General features: G+C 44.5%; 1 protein-coding gene across 1 annotated transcript in view; it reads left to right on the top strand.

Moving 5' to 3' along the window:
* The first annotated feature begins 3,161 nt into the window (after positions 1-3,161).
* LOC119176671 (unextended protein) overlaps positions 3,162-17,046 on the top strand; it is a 418,752-nt gene continuing 404,867 nt past the window's right edge. Inside the window, exon 1 of the mRNA XM_075877136.1 lies at positions 3,162-3,443. Within this exon, the coding sequence (XP_075733251.1) occupies positions 3,286-3,443 (158 nt within the window). The 5' untranslated portion in view covers positions 3,162-3,285. The remainder of the gene's footprint in view (positions 3,444-17,046) is intronic.

Below are 17,046 nucleotides of genomic sequence, written 5' to 3' on the forward strand. Positions count from 1 at the left end.
TCATTAAGAGCTTGTGGCCTCTTATCCTTGCGCATGATAAAGTATCGGATGAACGGCGAGTGAGCTCAAACTTCCGCATACAAGCAAACACAACGAGAAAATGAAAATAAACGTGTTGCGCATCTGGAAGCACAGCGTTGCGTAAGTTCACTTCGGCGCACGCAACCGCCACTGGCGATACGTCGAGAGTGCGTCCGTTTTTGGTAACACTGTTGTCAGTTGTGCGTCTTTCGACGAGTACTTAAAAAGCACCCCGACGAAAACACGTGCTCAGGTAATAAACTATAGCTTTAATGAACGTGGGCAGATTATTCACGACATTAAGGTTGCCACGAAAAAAAAAAACGTCAGTTGTCATAACGCTACTCCAGTTATTGTCACAAATGTTATCTGGGGTTTTGCGTCCCGAAACCACAGTATGATAACGAGAGACGCTTTGGTGGACGGCTCCGGAAATTCGAACCATCTGGTGGTCTTCGAAGTGCACTGATATTGCACAGCACACATGAGCCTCTACCATTTTGCCTTCATAGAAATGCCGGGATCGAACCCGCAACCTTCTGGTAAGCAGCCGAGCACTGATGTTCCATCGAGGCAGGCAACGTCACAAAATCCCCAAGTAGACAAAGAACGTGCCATCGAAGCAACGCGCCTTCCTGCGCCAAAGAACACTCATCATGCGGGCCTTTCTGTCATGTATAGCTCTGAAAGTGCTAATGAAATAATCTCAAAGTTTAACGCACCTATGTTTAGCTATAGCCGCAGGCGTTGTTCCTCGTGTACTGTTGCATGAGCCGGGAATGAGGGAAGTTGATGTTACATGAGAATTCTCGGCAACACGTTTTATATTAACCGTCTGCTTTGAGGTCGCTTCTCCTTGGTGCCGATGATAAAGCACGCGGGCAGCCAAGCGGAATAAAAACTGGTGAGATGAAGATTTTGGCCACAAGTGCAGGCACTACCTATGACAAATTAAACAATTTTTTTTTTGTTGGAGAAGAAGGTGTGTTACGCGAAGTCATTTAGAAGCAGGTCATTTCGCGTATCTCGGCTGCCAGTATTTTGCGCTTCCGGTAGTTGTTGCAGCTAAACAGAGCGCCGTTGTAGCCTGTCGATCTGTTTTCGTCCGGAATTCGATTTTCGGCAGCAAAATCACGTTACCGCGTCGAAAAACTAAAACACATTGACCTATTACGCGCTGCGCAATGCAAAACAGGTAGTGATCCGCGCACACCGGTGGCTTTGGCGAGGCGGCTGGATACGTGGAGGAGAGAGGGATTAGAATGCCCCGGTTCGAGGCTACGCTCTTCGCTTCCGTGGAATGGTCTGTGTCCACCTATAGATTTAGGTGCAGGTTTAGGATCCGCAGGGGGTCGAAATTTACGAAATCACCCACTACGGCATCCGTCAGAATCATGTATTGTGGTTTTGGGACGTTAAAAACCGATATTATCGGCTGTTTGCACTCGTCCTGCATTGTATACCTGTGCGCTCGTTTCGTGCGTCCTTGTTTGCATTTTTAGGGGTCGAGCTGTGACAGTTTCTGGGTTCGCGCTCGTCCAGTGTATATTCAGTTCGTGTGACCTTTCTGCTTGATTTGATTGATATGGGGGGTTTAACGTCCCAAAACCACCATATGATTATGAGAGACGCCGTAGTGGAGGTCTCGAAAAATTTCGATTACCTGGGATTTTTTAACGTGCACCCTAATTTGAGCACACGGGCCTACAGCATGTTGGCCTCCATCAGAAATGCAGAAGCCGCCGCCGCCGGGATTCGATCTCGTGACCTGCCGGTCAGCAGCCGAGTACCTTCGAAACTAGGCCACGGCGGCGGGGCGACCTTTATGCTTGAGGAGTGAGCCGCAAGTTTCGAGCTGCTTGCTGTTCTTCGAGCGACATTACAATTTGTCGCCATATCATTCATTCGTTTGCACTTGTAGCGAAATAATGCAGAATAAAGCTAAACAACCTCGGCGACGACACGTTTCCTTTAGTGTTTTACCTATTGCTATGACAGAAATATCAGCCATATTTTGTGTTTAGTTTTTTTTCCTGAGGCACCCCACGTGGTGATTTTGGGTTGAATTATCTCTGTAAAACAAAAACTCTATATCAGAGTTTTAGTCATTTTGCAGATTGGTATCGATGTCTTTCTCAAAACCTACGCGAAATTCCCTGCGGATTACACCTATATGCCAAGATATGAAGTATGGAAAAAGCGGTGTTTCAAGTCACAACGTTAAGTGGCATTTCGTTTAAAAAATTCAACGTTCGTCACTGTCCTGGCCTTTGCTGGACTACATTTTCTGACGGTGGCCCGCTATCTGAGATTCCTAGTCTATGCAAATTCCCTTTGGGGGGGGGGGGGGGTGGCAGTTGGTGGAGAAATAAAGAGAGAAAGATAAAAGAGCAAGGAGTTTAACCGGAGGAGGCATTCGGTTAGTTGCTTGGGAAGGGAGAATGGCGGGAAAAAGAATAAAAAGAAAGGAGAGTGTGACGACAGTAGGCGACAAAATAAACAAAAACAATGTGACGTTTGCAGCAGCTTGTATTTATTCCTTGTAGCTGACCATCAGTTCTTGGCCTTACCTGGAGCATTGATCTTCGTCTTTTCTGTGAACTCGGAAGCCAATTGACGGTTCAAGCGATATCATGACTCACCGAAAATCACACGGGAGGAGCCTTGTCAGGCGAAAGACTCAGTGTCTGTCAGCACCTGTGCGCGAGAAACCGGGCCATTCATCGAGCTCAGGCCGGAATCTGACAACATCTGTGCTCACGAAAACCCGTTTAGCACATTTGTGCCCTTCACACTGCGTTGCGTACGAGTCGCAAACTCGTATCGCCCACCTCCAGAATTTCGAAGAGAGGAATAAAGGACGCGAGCCTCAAGGGCGTCTGACGGCGTCGTCTTGCGTGACCATGTTTACTGATAGCGCGTTGTGTACGCGCGGTACCCCATGCACGACTCAGGAAAAGACGCTTTTAGACATGAGATTCTTTTTGTGTCGGGTGCGCGAGGAAAGATACAACGCTATCACCTTGCGGTCAAGTGCTCGTGCCTCGCCGTCATTTCCACTCGAGCCGTGCGCGAGAGCATCGATTGTTTTTAATTGCAGAGCACCGTTTATCGGCGCGTCCAGGGAACAATCCGATAAGCGGTCCGTTCACAGACCATTCGTCCCGCGAACGCGCGGATCGCTCCCATGTTGCTGCACGAGAGGGCTCGAGATTCAACAGATAGGCGACGACTCTCATTCGGATACGTTAATCGTGTTCTGTGATGGCGGTGAGAAAAGCTGTTGGGTACGCGTCGGCCTATGTTCCTCGGGCATCCTCGCGAGGCATCTCGGAGCGCGACGCCAACGACGAAAAAGGCGCACCGGAAGCCAAAGTGGTCGTGACGAGCCGGCGTCCACGCTTCATCGTAAGACACTGCAGGTAATGATGTTCATGAGGCAAGCGATTCGCACTTTGCTGGTGGCAGAAGCACTTCCGTGAATTCCCAGGCAGCGGGATTCTGATATCAATGTCTGGGCATTCACGGGAAGGGGTCAGCGTGTTCAGAGTGAAGATTCATTCCTACACTTGACGTCGAGCAAATTAACGCAGTATGATGTAAGGATGTGAAGTCTGTGATGTTGCAGCATAAGAGTTGTTGTGAGGCTGACGTTATCGTCATAGGTTAAAGCCGCAGGCACATATATAGACCCAAACGTAACGCTAGTCCAGATCACGCATATAAGGAAGCGCGCGTATGTGGGCAAACTTAACGGCGATGCAGTGTTCTAGTTTTTTGTAAAACGCCCTTCCACGTGTTTGGGGTGACTTTTCATAGCCAGTGTCGTGAAGTGCGCTCCACATTATGTGCTACAAATATAAATATTTAAAGTCACCGTGTATGTGCAATTTTATGACAAAACAGGAGGGCCAATTGAGTGAGCTGTGTGAAAAGCTTGTGCATATTATTTAACTTATTCGCGAGGCTTAGCGTTCCCAAGCAACACTCCGGGTGCGATAACCACCGTAAGCTGAGGGCTCCGGTCACGTTTTTTTACCACCTGGCGTTATTTGCCGCACACGTAAACCTATAAGAACACGAGCACCTCTGCATTTCGCTTGCCCATAGACTGCACCACTTAGCACTTGACCACCACGATAGTCCAGTGGCAATGGCGTTCGACTGTTGGCCTGATGGTTCATCCGAGCCGTGATGGGCGTATTTCGATGGGAGCGAAATGCTAGACCACCCTTTTCCCGTGGACGTGCGCATCAAACAACCCCAGGTGGCCGAATTTTTCGGAATCCTCCAATGCGTCGTCCCTCATAATAGTACCGTAGTCTTGGTACGCAAAGCCCAACAGTTATCAGCTTTGCAATGAATAAATGCATTTACGAATATTGCCTGGACATTGCCGAGGGACCCTTAAGTGGCAGGATACGACGCACGTGTGGGCGCGTTACGATGCGTGTTCATTCCATCAGCGCTAAGAAGAAAATGTGTTCGCCTCCTGCGAATTCTAATCGGTGATGAGAAAGTGCATTAATCCGATATACTTATCTGTCTAGGCCTGAAACGGTGAGAGTAAAACCATATAAAATGAAAGCGTGGATCGCTGATGCAGCGTTGAACTCCCGGCTATGAAGCTCTCGGGAACTCAGCGGCGACTGATATTCCATGCACTCAGTCAGCAGTGAAGGGCATCACGTGCCCTTATCGATGCCCTGTATTGTTTTCTTCTTGCTTGTTCAGCGTAGCACTTTGAATACTTTTATAGCTCTAATACCTTAAGTGATGGTACTCCTGAAACTACACGCGCAAAAGGTAGTAGATAAGTACCGTTTATCTCTGCTTCCCCAAAGCGTTCACCATTCGATCAGTCACATTTTGAACCGCCTATATATGCGCCTGCGTTCGCAATAGGCTTCTGTGAGCCATCAATATTTGGGCTAGTTTGGATGTTCGATGTGTTATAGTTCTTTGCGTTGACCATTCGGCCACCTCGCCGGAGTTCGAAGGCTGTAGCAGCGCTGTCGATGCGACTGAACCACGCTGCACAACGCGAAATCACAATGCTTGTAATTCTGCCCCTCTTCATGTGGCACTGCCCCAAGCACTTTCTCCCCACTTTCCTGAAACTCTCAATTTCTTGTGAGGAGCAGTGGAAGTCTACGTTGCCAATCTCGAGGCCCAAAATTTATTGGGTCCTGGAGTAGGCTGAGAGGAGACGTTCTTCAAGTTTTTCCTCCTGTTTCCTATCACACCTTTCTCTTAAAAAACAGATAAAATAGTTCAATAATTCTCTCACCACAGTGCTCACGTCGATAGCTAAATTTCAATTACTAAAAAAGTCCACCGAAGAGTTCGATTATTGGTCAAGGTATTCGAAACCCTTCGTTGGACTGATTCAAGTATTCTACAGACCTACAGAAACAGAACGACCATGTCGGGGCCTTCAGTCCTCCCTCGAAGATCGTGTATGCGCAAGAGTAGCGTGATCTTCAGTATGCGAAATGTGAGTTTGTTAGACATAGGCTTTTTTCGCTTTGCTAAATATAACTCTTCCGCGGATAGATGCGCCCCATTACGCAAGTCCTGCAAATCAACCAACCCGATCGTTCTCACTCCCGGCGTCTACATGGAAGTGACAATGCAGCCCAATAACAATAACTGAATATAATACGCAAATGCATAATGGCGTATTTCTGATACGCAGTCTGTCAGTATATCGCTCTATTGAAATACTGTGAAAGGCAATGTGTAGCGCCGACAGAAAAAGCCTATTGGAAGTCATTGCGCGGCCTCCCACGTGTACTTTTAATGCCTACGCAACGTACTGCGTTCATACGTAATAACCTCAAAGCGCTGAAAACAAGGACAAATGAAGAACAAATGAGCGCCGAATCGAAACTTAATTTATTAAAAAAAGAGTGGGAAAAGGTACCAAATTAGATAGCGCACATGAGCACACACTTGCGCAGACGGCTCACAGAAACACGCGCGCAAGAACACCAACAACAAAGACCACTCTGGTGTGACACAGCATATCTGCAATAGATCGAATTAGCTATCCTGCAAACTGAGCCAAGGTTGGCTGACCCGTGCCTCTCCTTTCCGTTTTATTAGAAAGGCTTCGACGACCTCCATTGTTAGTTTATTATCGTGTCTGCAAATCACAGATCTGTCAGATAGCCTAGTTTCACATCCGCAATCACGGACACGTAAGGCAAGGTTGGAATAGGCCGACCTTTTAATCGAGCTGTGGTGCTCTCTAAACCTTACATTCAAGCTCTGACCCGACTGTTAAATATAACAGCCCCCCCCCCCCACCCTCAAAAGGAATAGGGTACGTTGCCCCCTGTTTACAGGACATACTAGATGCATGCATGCCATTTTTTGCCCCCTGCATCAAGTGCTTTTTGCACACTCATTAGTGCCTAGGCGTTTCTGCAAAGCAGGGCAATGACACTCAGTTAATTCCGATGAGTTGAAAACAAAAACAAAAAATACACGATAGAGAAATGCCATTTTTCACGAGTTTGAAATGACAAAAACTAAGCTTGAGCAAACCCTTCACGGACCGGGGTATATACATCCAGCGTATTCGTCTCTAATCGAGAATATTTTCGTGATAACCTGATTTCATTGCATTTTACTATTGTATGAATTTATGGCACCTTGCTGTTTATAATTTGTTTTTTTTTGGGGGGGGGGGGAGGTTTGTTCTTTTTTTACTTTTTGTCCACATTTTCTGCCATGATTATACTGATTTCACCTTACTCGATGCTCTTTAATAGGCCTGTAATGCATTTTGAATTTAAAAAAAAAAATTCGTGGAAGTTATGGACACAAATTTGTACATCTATAGGAACTGAATCCTGTTATCTTGTGGCATTCTAAAGAAAATTTTCAGTCCTAGTCCTTGCCTCCTAATTATCTTTAGGATATTTACAAAACGGCCACAAGATTACTGGATTCAGTTCCTGATGTTTTAATTTCTCTCCATGACTCCCACATATGATGGATACATTTACCCCGGTTCATGAAAAGCCTGCTCAATTTCAATTCCTATCATTTCAAACTCAGAATAAATGGAATTTCTCGGTCGTGTATTCACTCCGCTGTTACAAGGGGCGCGAATAATTAAAAAAAGAGAGAACCTACAGCTTTACATTAAACCATAAGAGGGCGGTGGTAGCAATAGCGTTTTTTTATTACTTTATGAGGTTACCGATTCGATTCATGGCCGTCGTGGTCGCTTTTCCGTTGTGGGCGAAATGCAAAAGCAATTGTGTGCTTGCTACATCAATGAGCAGAGGGCGATAAAGTGAAGGCCCGAAAGGTAGGGATCTTAACCAGACGCTCGTCCGGTTTGCTACCCCGCTGTGCGGGAAAAGATAAAGGGGTGAAAAGAAAGACAGACGAAGAAAGAAGGATAGATAAAATCACAAGCACACTCGGGGGAGAACACCCAGCTGATGGGCGATTACCTGGATCTTCTGATTTTAGGCATTCCACTGTTAAGCTGTCTTCTGCACACTACAAGCACATGTCTGAGTTTCTAGAATCTTGTTTAGAAGAAATGGTCTCAAGTCAGTTTAATGCCAAGGCATCCAAAGCTAGCATCGCCTGGTGTCATGGCGAGCACACCTTCAGAGGACGTGTTCGATAGGTTTCTGTACGGTCATGACCAGCATTTGTGGACTCCTGCACGTAGCGCCATCTCTCGTGACCCAAAGTGGCAGCCTGCCGGAACTTAATGCCAAATAATTGAAATATATATATATATATATATATATATATATATATATATATATATATATATATATATATATATATATATATATATATATATATATATATATATATAATCACACTACTAAGTGCGTGGCTTCCCAGAGGGTTTAATATTGAACAATGGGATCCCGTGGGTTTCCACGGACAGTGTTCAATTGTCCTGGGAGGTTACACACTTTGTAGTGTGATACTGCAATTTCACCAAAATATACCAACTGCTCTACTACGTATAACCCGGTGTAGTTTTTTATTACTAGCTTTCTTCAAGAGATGTGATTCTTGTCACTGATTTCCCAACCAGTTAGGGCAGGCTGGCATTCCTGCCACTGAGAGATGGAGCCTAGTTCAGATGTCCCCAATTCCTGGGATTTTTCGCAGGAGTCGCATGTAGAATTGTCTGCCAAACCAATGCGAAACTGTATTCCCCAAGCTACAGCTACCATCGCGGATTTGCTGGTGTGATGTGACGATGTTGTATCGCCTTTGGTTGGGTAATCCAACCACAAATACATTTACGTGCACGTTATAAAGAAGCCAATGGTGATAAAAATTAAACGGGGACCCTCCAGTATGGTGTTTCTTGTAACTCGCTATGCAGTTTTACAATGTTATTCTTTTATATTAGTTAAACGCATTCTCAGTGACGTTTAGGCCCTGTAAGTCAATGTGGCATTTAATTGGGTGACTCACGTATTTAGCCGTCTAAAGTGCAGAAAATGGTTTGTAGCTGATATACAAGCTGTCTGTGATGTGTGCGTATTGATGTTGAGAAAGGGACGAGTGACTCCTTCACTGGTGACATTTACTGAAAGTCTCTTTTCATGTTTCACGTTATTGCAAGGGTCAAAGCTTAGAAAACAAACAAGCAAAAACCAACAAGCAACAAATGCTCTTATCAATAGAAGTGAAGGGAGCGGAATATATTCGCATTAACTGAAAAGCAGGTACCTGACTTAATTTTCAGTTTGATGCACACTCTACTAACTCAATGAACAGCACGGTGGACAAGGAAGAAGCTATACGGACAAGCTTCTTCTTTTTGCTAAACTACCCGATTTTTGGCCAATACCCCCAGATGGCTCTGAGCCAGAAGTTTCCTATCTACACATCTACATCTACATCTGCTCTGGTGTTTGCATCTACGGCTGTTAAGTGTCAACGAAAGAGCCAAGATTGGCTCACACTGACCTCGGCGAGTGGCTGACGTTACATATGAAGCGTAGCCCTGGACCTCAAGTTACAGGCCGTGAAAAATGCCAGGACACTCTCCGGTGCTTTGTCATGTATCGCGACGCCAGCATTAAGGAGAACATACAGACAATAATGCCAGGGAAACTTTAGGGGGTGTTATTAGACGTAATACTATTATGAATGGGAAGAAAGAAAAGGGGACGGAAAGATAAAACCACCACCGGCAGGGTCCGAACCTGCGACCTTCGAATAACCCATTCGGTGCTCCACCACTGAGCTACGGTGGCGTTCATTCCCCTGTCCACTTTATAGGGTATATGTACGCATTTTAAATGCGGGAGCGTCAGTCAGTGACACATGTTGCCATTACGAAAGCCTGAATGTCATTCATTGCACTCAACCTAATGCCCTTAGTACGCTTTTGGTCGAACATCCGATCGACCTATACGAACACAGCGTCACTACATTTGGGCCCAGAAAGTACATCACATGGTCTTCGGCGCTTGTCATGCACTTAAAACAGTTGCGTTGAGATGGCCAGATTGGTAGAAATAATATTAACGCGATAGCGTTAAAGAGCTCGTTTCGATAAAATTCCGGCGTCAGCGTTGTTCGTTATGAGCGAGAAATCATAATCTTTGCATGACGGAAAAATCGAGCGTGTTTGCGTGATCTAAAAATTGAGAAAGATGAAAATTCAATTTTAAAAACTTCTGGGTCGGAGTGGGGATCCAAATCAGGTCGTTTTAATGGCAAGTGGATGTTCTACCAGACAGCCGCGCCTTTGCTTGTGAATGCAGTGGAAATAAGTTCCTCTGCTTAGAAACGCAGTGAAAGTAACACTCAGGCTTTACAAACACATGCGTCCTGTATGCATGCTTCACAATACAACATGAAACATTACGGTAATAATGCGTGGTACAAGCGTACATTGCCATAGTGCCTTAGACATGGGATTATCATAATGACTTCATAGATTAAAGCCAGTCATCCACCACAAAATGCGCACACGCTACTGCTCCCTTAAAACCACTTTGTTGGTGCATTGCAAGTTCGAAAAGATTTCATACACTAAGTGTTTGAAGTACGCACTAGGAACAAATTATTGCTATCGCATTCAACTTTTAAAGGAGAAGCTTAAGGGTCACCAAATGTTTAATATAGAATAGACAACAAGGAATACCTGGCAAATTCAACACACCCGGAACTATACTAAGAATGTTGTTGATGGGCTCGCGAATGTGGATGAGCTTGTTGGACGATTCCACAAATATCTAACGGAGAACAAACTTGATCAATTCTGTTGCAGCCGCTGTGGTGTATCCTTAAACGCGCGCGAACGTTGAGCTTCGGAGGCTGCTGGGCATGACAGGCGTGGCCTCGCCGAGGCCGAATAGACGTCGCTGAATTAACGTGACGTAGAGCCGAAGAGCCAACGTGTATACGAAGCGTCGTTCGGCAATTGCGCACGCGTCTCCGGTGGCTGCCGTGATTGATGAAGCGGAGCAACCACCGGAGGCTGCTACTGTGGCGGAGTTCAGTATCGGAGGCCTAATGAAACGCCCGGAATAGGACACGGCCGGGTGAAAGCCCAACGAGACCGTGCGTCCCATTATCGGCTCGTATACGGGGGATATGGCGCCGGCTTTGCGGCGGTCGACCGCGAGGGGAGAGGAAAGCGCCAACAGCTTTCTCTCAGCCCGAAAATCCCCAATCTGCTCGCGCGCAGTGGTCCGCGAGACACCGCGACTCGCCGGCGGCGGAATCGTTAGCGGACGAGCAGGCCAGAGAAACCACCCTTATATGAGAAATTTGAATGGCAAATCGGAGTGTTGCCTATGTCATTAAGGTCTCCCTTTTGCGCAGACTGCAGCTGCTCTCGGTCGTATGTGCGCTATTGGTTTCTCTGTTAGAGCGGATCCGACTTTCATGAGACGCACTTTCCATCGAGAGAATTGTATTGGAACAAGACAGACGGGACGCTGATTGTCTGCCATGTCGCATGGAAGCTTCATCTCACCGTGATTCACTCAATCCTCGCGTGCAGCAACTGCGGGTATACGCGGAATTAGGTGTGCAGCTCAGAATTCCTGCACTATTCCTTGCTTCTCGCTTAGGTGGGGTGGTGTAGAGCTCTATCTGCATGCGATATCCGACTGAAAGTTTCCCACACACGTCCGTACCCTGCCGCGACTACCCGCATAAGTCGCATGGTTAGGAAGACAGATTGGGGGAGTCGCAAGGGTCTCCAGCGCCAAGCAATAACTACCGGAAGACATGATGGCAGGGATGACCGCTAACTTCAAATTATAGGATCTATTGTGGAAATGCCGGTTATCCGCACAGATAGGCATATTGTATAAAGCTCTATGCAATAGAGGCGCTGCACAGTCACAGCGAAAGCAAGGAGAGCGGCCTTTCAGAGCCTTTTCAAAACACTTATTGGGTAACTACTGCAAGCACACTTGCTCTATACCCACTAGGGCATTAATAATAAATTTTTCAGGCCGTAGCCCCCCTCCCCCCCCCCCCCCCCACAAAAAAAAAACAAAACACTGGGGGTTCTTTAACCTGCACTTCAATCCAAGTACACGGGCTTCAAGCATTTCGCTTCCATCGAAATGCCACTGCCGCAGCCGATTCAACTTCTTTTCATATTCGAAAAAATTAGCAGATCCCACGTACAGTGGGAATCGATGATATGCGAAGTACGAATGAGAATGGTTGACGTACAACGTTACAAGGCGGACGTAAATTACTCCCTACATGACTTCCATGTCATGATCATGTCTGTACGTGTCATTTATCCTCATCGTCTATTCAACGTGATACCAAATTGGGTATAGCTAGCGAAACGGCCGCGAGAACGCTATAAGCGTAGCACGTGGTCATTTTTTACATCCCACGCATATCATGATTATCATGTTTGGACGTCTCATTGACCTTCTTCGTGTATCCACGTCACGTGATACCAGATTTGGTATGTGTGAAGCTAGTGAAACGGCCGCGAGCGCACTATGAGCGTGGTATGTAGCCATGTTTTTATGACAATCATCTCATGACTGTCAGTTTGCACGTGTCATATTGTTTTTTCGTCTATTCGCGTCACGTAATATCAAATTTGGTATATGTGAAGCTAGCGAAGCGGCCGCAAGCGCATCATGAGCGTGGCATGTATACTCATGACTTACATGACATGCATATCATGATTTCCACGTTCGGTCTATCACTTATGTTTGCAATGCAGTGATGAAATACCATAGAATTTTTTTCAATATGTCATATGAACGAAATCACTGCAAGAGCAGCAAGACAATGAAATGTAAATCTTGACATTTATAACGTACATGTCATGATTTTCATGTTATGACTAGTCACTTATGCTCGTCATACAGTCATGTTATGACTAGTCACTTATGCTCGTCATACAGTCATGTTATGACTAGTCACTTATGCTCGTCATACACTCATGTTATGACTAGTCACTTATGCTCGTCATACAGTCATGTTATGACATACCAATTGTGGTATCGATACCATTATCGGAACGGCCAGTAGATAGATAGATAGATAGATAGATAGATAGATAGATAGATAGATAGATAGATAGATAGATAGATAGATATATAGATAGATAGATAGATAGATAGATAGATAGATAGATAGATAGATAGATAGATAGATAGATAGATAGATAGATAGATAGATAGATAGATAGATAGATAGATAGATAGATAGATAGATAGATAGATAGATAGATAGATAGATAGATAGATAGATAGATAGATAGATAGATAGATAGATAGATAGATAGATAGATAGATGGAGCGATGGATTGATACGCTCAAGCTCACCGAAGTTCACTAAAAAATGTTTCTTCGCGTTGAAAAATGATTTCTTATAAAACGAGGTTGCTAGGCCTTTCTGTTTTCCGTCGTTGTGCAGTCACCAAATGGGAGCCCAGTTGAATCGAAGGATGATCACTGTGATCTAACAGACCAATCAGTTGGTTGTCTGATTTGCCTAACCATTTAAATAATTATACGTGAACTTGTCTGCCTATTTGCTGTCGTATGCTCTAAATAATGGCGAAATTCCAACATGTTTCTAATGACTTACGGGAAACTGCAGCGGCCCGTAAGACATTTTCAAAGGCACTATGGTGCGTTTTAAAATGAACTTATGCGCTTTTTGTTTTTAAGTGGGCTGAATTCTTTTTTGACATTGGCAGTTAGTAGACGTCCGGTGCTTAATATTAGCAGTAGCACCAGGATTGGCTGAAATTTTCTCTTGATGCGAATTCCAGCCTATCAACTATTTGTTAGTGCAGGCCTTGAATGGGTGACGCTTCTGTAATACAAGCTATAGATCATTCCCATAAATTGCGGAATATACCCACGCGATGTCACGCGATGAAGCAAACCCTAATGCTACGTCCGAGAGACTTTGCTGAATCAAATGTGAGACAGACTTGATGCAGGAGCCGTATCCGTAAAACGTTATTACGCCAGTAATGTTCGTCGAATAAAATTTCGGCCAATGCTGACAGCAGACAAATTGTGAGCGATGGCAGCAAGCCACTCGTAAAGGGGGCCCTTACAGGCGAATTTTTCTTTTGCATTACCAAACTGCAGGACTCGACGTTGCACAAAAGTCCAACTCATGACTGTTCTCTCAACGCTCATCACGAGCTTCTCCTCTGGCGAGGGCGATGACCGCGAAAGCGAAACAAACACGTGCCGTGCCCGACTCGAGAGTGCTGGCAGGCCATCTGCTCGCACTTGTGCTGCCAAGTGGTGCCCCACTGCCTGTTGGAAGTTTTGAATTTCATTATTTCTTTAGTTTTAGAGAAAGATGAGCAGGAGCTGAAGGCCATGTGGCCTGAAAGAGGCTCTTACTCTTTTGCGCATTCGGTATGGATGCGCACGGTTTTGAATGCATGTACAGTACAGCCATAAAGCATCAGCATGTACACATCGAATGCAAGCAGAGCAATACAGTTTCACATCATATAATTACCTCCAGAGAACAATACAATAAAAAACGCTTTACGTAAAGTTTTAAAAAATATCATGAAAACACTTCATGAAAAAAAGCATATCATACAAAAAGTTCAATATTATGTATACCTAAAGGCATTAAATTGTGAAGCTTGAAGCTGTAGTAAAGAAACTGTGAAAAAATGTATAAATGGTGTAAAAAAAAAGTTGTTAATAAGTTATCGTAACTTGTAACAAAAAGCTTTTCACATATTGTTTTAAACGGGGTGCGTAAAAGTCTTTCATTCCTCACAATGTTTAATAGCTGCGGTATTTGATATTGTAGGCCCTGACGTCCGTAGTTTGTTCGTGTGAGCGGTGGCACTGTTGTTTGGTGGCATAATTGATACCGGGGAGATGAAATTGGTATACTAATACCATGGGAGTTTCTTCTTTTGATTAGCAATAGTATTCTATAGTAGTAAACTTGATTTGCTTTTATCAATGAATTTTTACCAAAAAGATTGTGTGTGGGTGAGTCTCGCGGCCTACCATGATAGTTTTCGAAACTTCTTAATACGTTTTTGTAGTTTTATTAATTTCTCGTAAAGTTTTGCAGTTTTTGCTTCCCAGACTAATGCACAATGTCTAAGTTTTCAGTTAAAAAGAGGGGGGGGGGGGCATAGTACATCGCTTGCTGTAGTAGTAGTGCTATAAGACTACTAATTTTATGTATGGAGCCTACTACTTTGCTAGGGTTACAGTGCCTACTGTACTAAGGTCACTGCTGAGCTTATTTACATGATTGTCCCAAGGGAGGTTTTCTTGAAACCATACACCCAAAAACTTTTGCGTTGCTATACTCGCAAAGCAAGAGTCGTATTTCCCCTACAAGTTCGTGCTAATCGCGTCATACATTGCACAACATAGTTGTGCACAGCGCCTAACGTCTCGGCCCTGTGTTTGTGACGTGCTACGGGGCTTATAATTTCGTTTCTTGTGATGCCAGAAGGTGGTGCGCTATTTTTGAGGCTTGGTCTGCTATCCTCTCTTATGAAAACCAGGGCAAACTATGTGTATAATTTCTTTTCCTTTTGAAAGAAAACTGTCAACGGGAAATCGAAGCGGTTTTGCGCTTGGAAGCATTTGCTTTGCATAGCAAAGGCTGTATAAAATGGGAAAATTATCTTTGAAAAAAGAAATATTCTTTTTTATGAGGTTTACAAGTCTCGTGACCTACGCATAGCACGTCGACAATTTAATGCGACTACCAATCAACCGGATATTTCTTTATTTATTATTAAAAATTACGTCTGTTACATGAGCTTTCTAAGTGCCCGCTATATTGCAGCAGTTTTCGCAAAATACGTGGCGTTCTACGTCCATGGCCCTTTTTATATTCAATTTTCGACGAGCAGTGCGAAAGTTCCTAAGCTAATTAACTTGAGCGCGGGCTCAAGAACAGGGCTGAGCAGTATCGAATATACATGTATCTTAGATACTATCTTAGATACTCCTTGGGTATCTTGTATCAGTATCGCAATACCTCTCGCAAGACGAGTATCTGTATCCGCAATTCGGTTATATTCTATAAAGTATCGTGTATCTTAAGATATAAGATACCACGATCACAACGCTACCATGCGAAACATTAATTGCTTACTGAACTCCGCTTTGGAAGCTGGCACTGCTGCCACTAAGAAACCTGAATAAAAGTAAAGGCAGTGAAATAATTTTATATTTTGCCCATAGTTCAGCAGGATGGGCAGGTGATCAGGTGGGTGCATCCCTTTTGGTGCCGCGAAGCAACATGGCGGAGCTCGCGCAACCGTGGCAGAAACAAGTGCGCGAATGGAGACGTTCACGCGCCTGTGGCACCTGCCCCCGCAAAAAAAAAAAAAAAATTCTGCCTACGCTCCTGACACCAACCCTTAGCCACTTCCCAGCGCCGCGTACGGGAAAGCGTGCGGCAATAATCACGCAAATTCTGATACCACTCTCCTGCGTGGTATTTCATTACGGGGTTGCTTTGTATCTCATTGCTTTCACACATGAACGATTCTATTTAAAGACATCTTGCAATCATATTTCGAATGTTAGCACAAATGATTTCTCAATTGTCTTTCTCTTGCATCCGGCCATACATAAGCTATAGGGCTCAACTATGTTTTGTGTCTGGTCCAGTGACTGCAATATGACTTTTCTGATGTGCGGCAAAAATAAATTCTTTCTTTTATCAATCCTTTTAACTGTCTGCTTTGTTTCTGCTACTGTTTATCCTCGCCGCGGTGGGCTAAGGTGCTCAGCTGCAGACCCACAGGTCGCGAGATCCAATCCCAGCTGCGGCGGCTGCATTGATTGATGGAGGCGGAAAGGCTGTACTAGTCTCTTGTGTTCAGGTTTAGGTGCAACCCCAGGTGGTTTAAATTATCGGAGACTTCCCCTACGGCGTCTTTCATAATCATATGGTGGTTTTTGGACGTTAAAATCCACATATCAATCTGCTACTGTTTGCATAGTTATATTGCCTTCAGTTTACGCTTTTGCCAATGTCATTTGGGAGACAATTATATCATTTTGTTGGCGTGTCTTGGGTATACAGTACCAAACATTGTACTTACAGCTGGGTAAAATGACCGAATCGAGTTTGAGCTATATAAGTGAAATACCTAGGAGACATGGAGACATATTAAATATCCTAGCAAGAAGATTCAAGGAACACTGTTATACCAAATAGTCCGTTTTTTTTTTTGTGTGTGTGTGTGTGTAAGTGTCTCAACGAGTGATGTCAGGAAATTTTCTATGGGCGCTGAACTTTTTTCTTTCCTTACCTTAAGAGGTAAGTTGAATATACTTATTCATACTGAATTTTCATAGTTATTAGCAGTGCTGCCTGCATCGTCTATCTATACTTATTTATATTCAGTTCTACTATCTTAACTAATTGTTTTCCCAATTTAGGCCTCCCTGTTTTTTACTATTATTAATTGCCAGGTAATAGTTGCCATTGGCGGTAATAGCACGGATGCGGCGTTCTCGTGCGACGATTTGTGCAACTATGGTTCCCGCACTCTTT

Source organism: Rhipicephalus microplus, chromosome X, assembly GCF_043290135.1.
Source record: "Rhipicephalus microplus isolate Deutch F79 chromosome X, USDA_Rmic, whole genome shotgun sequence".
Lineage (NCBI taxonomy): Eukaryota > Metazoa > Arthropoda > Arachnida > Ixodida > Ixodidae > Rhipicephalus > Rhipicephalus microplus.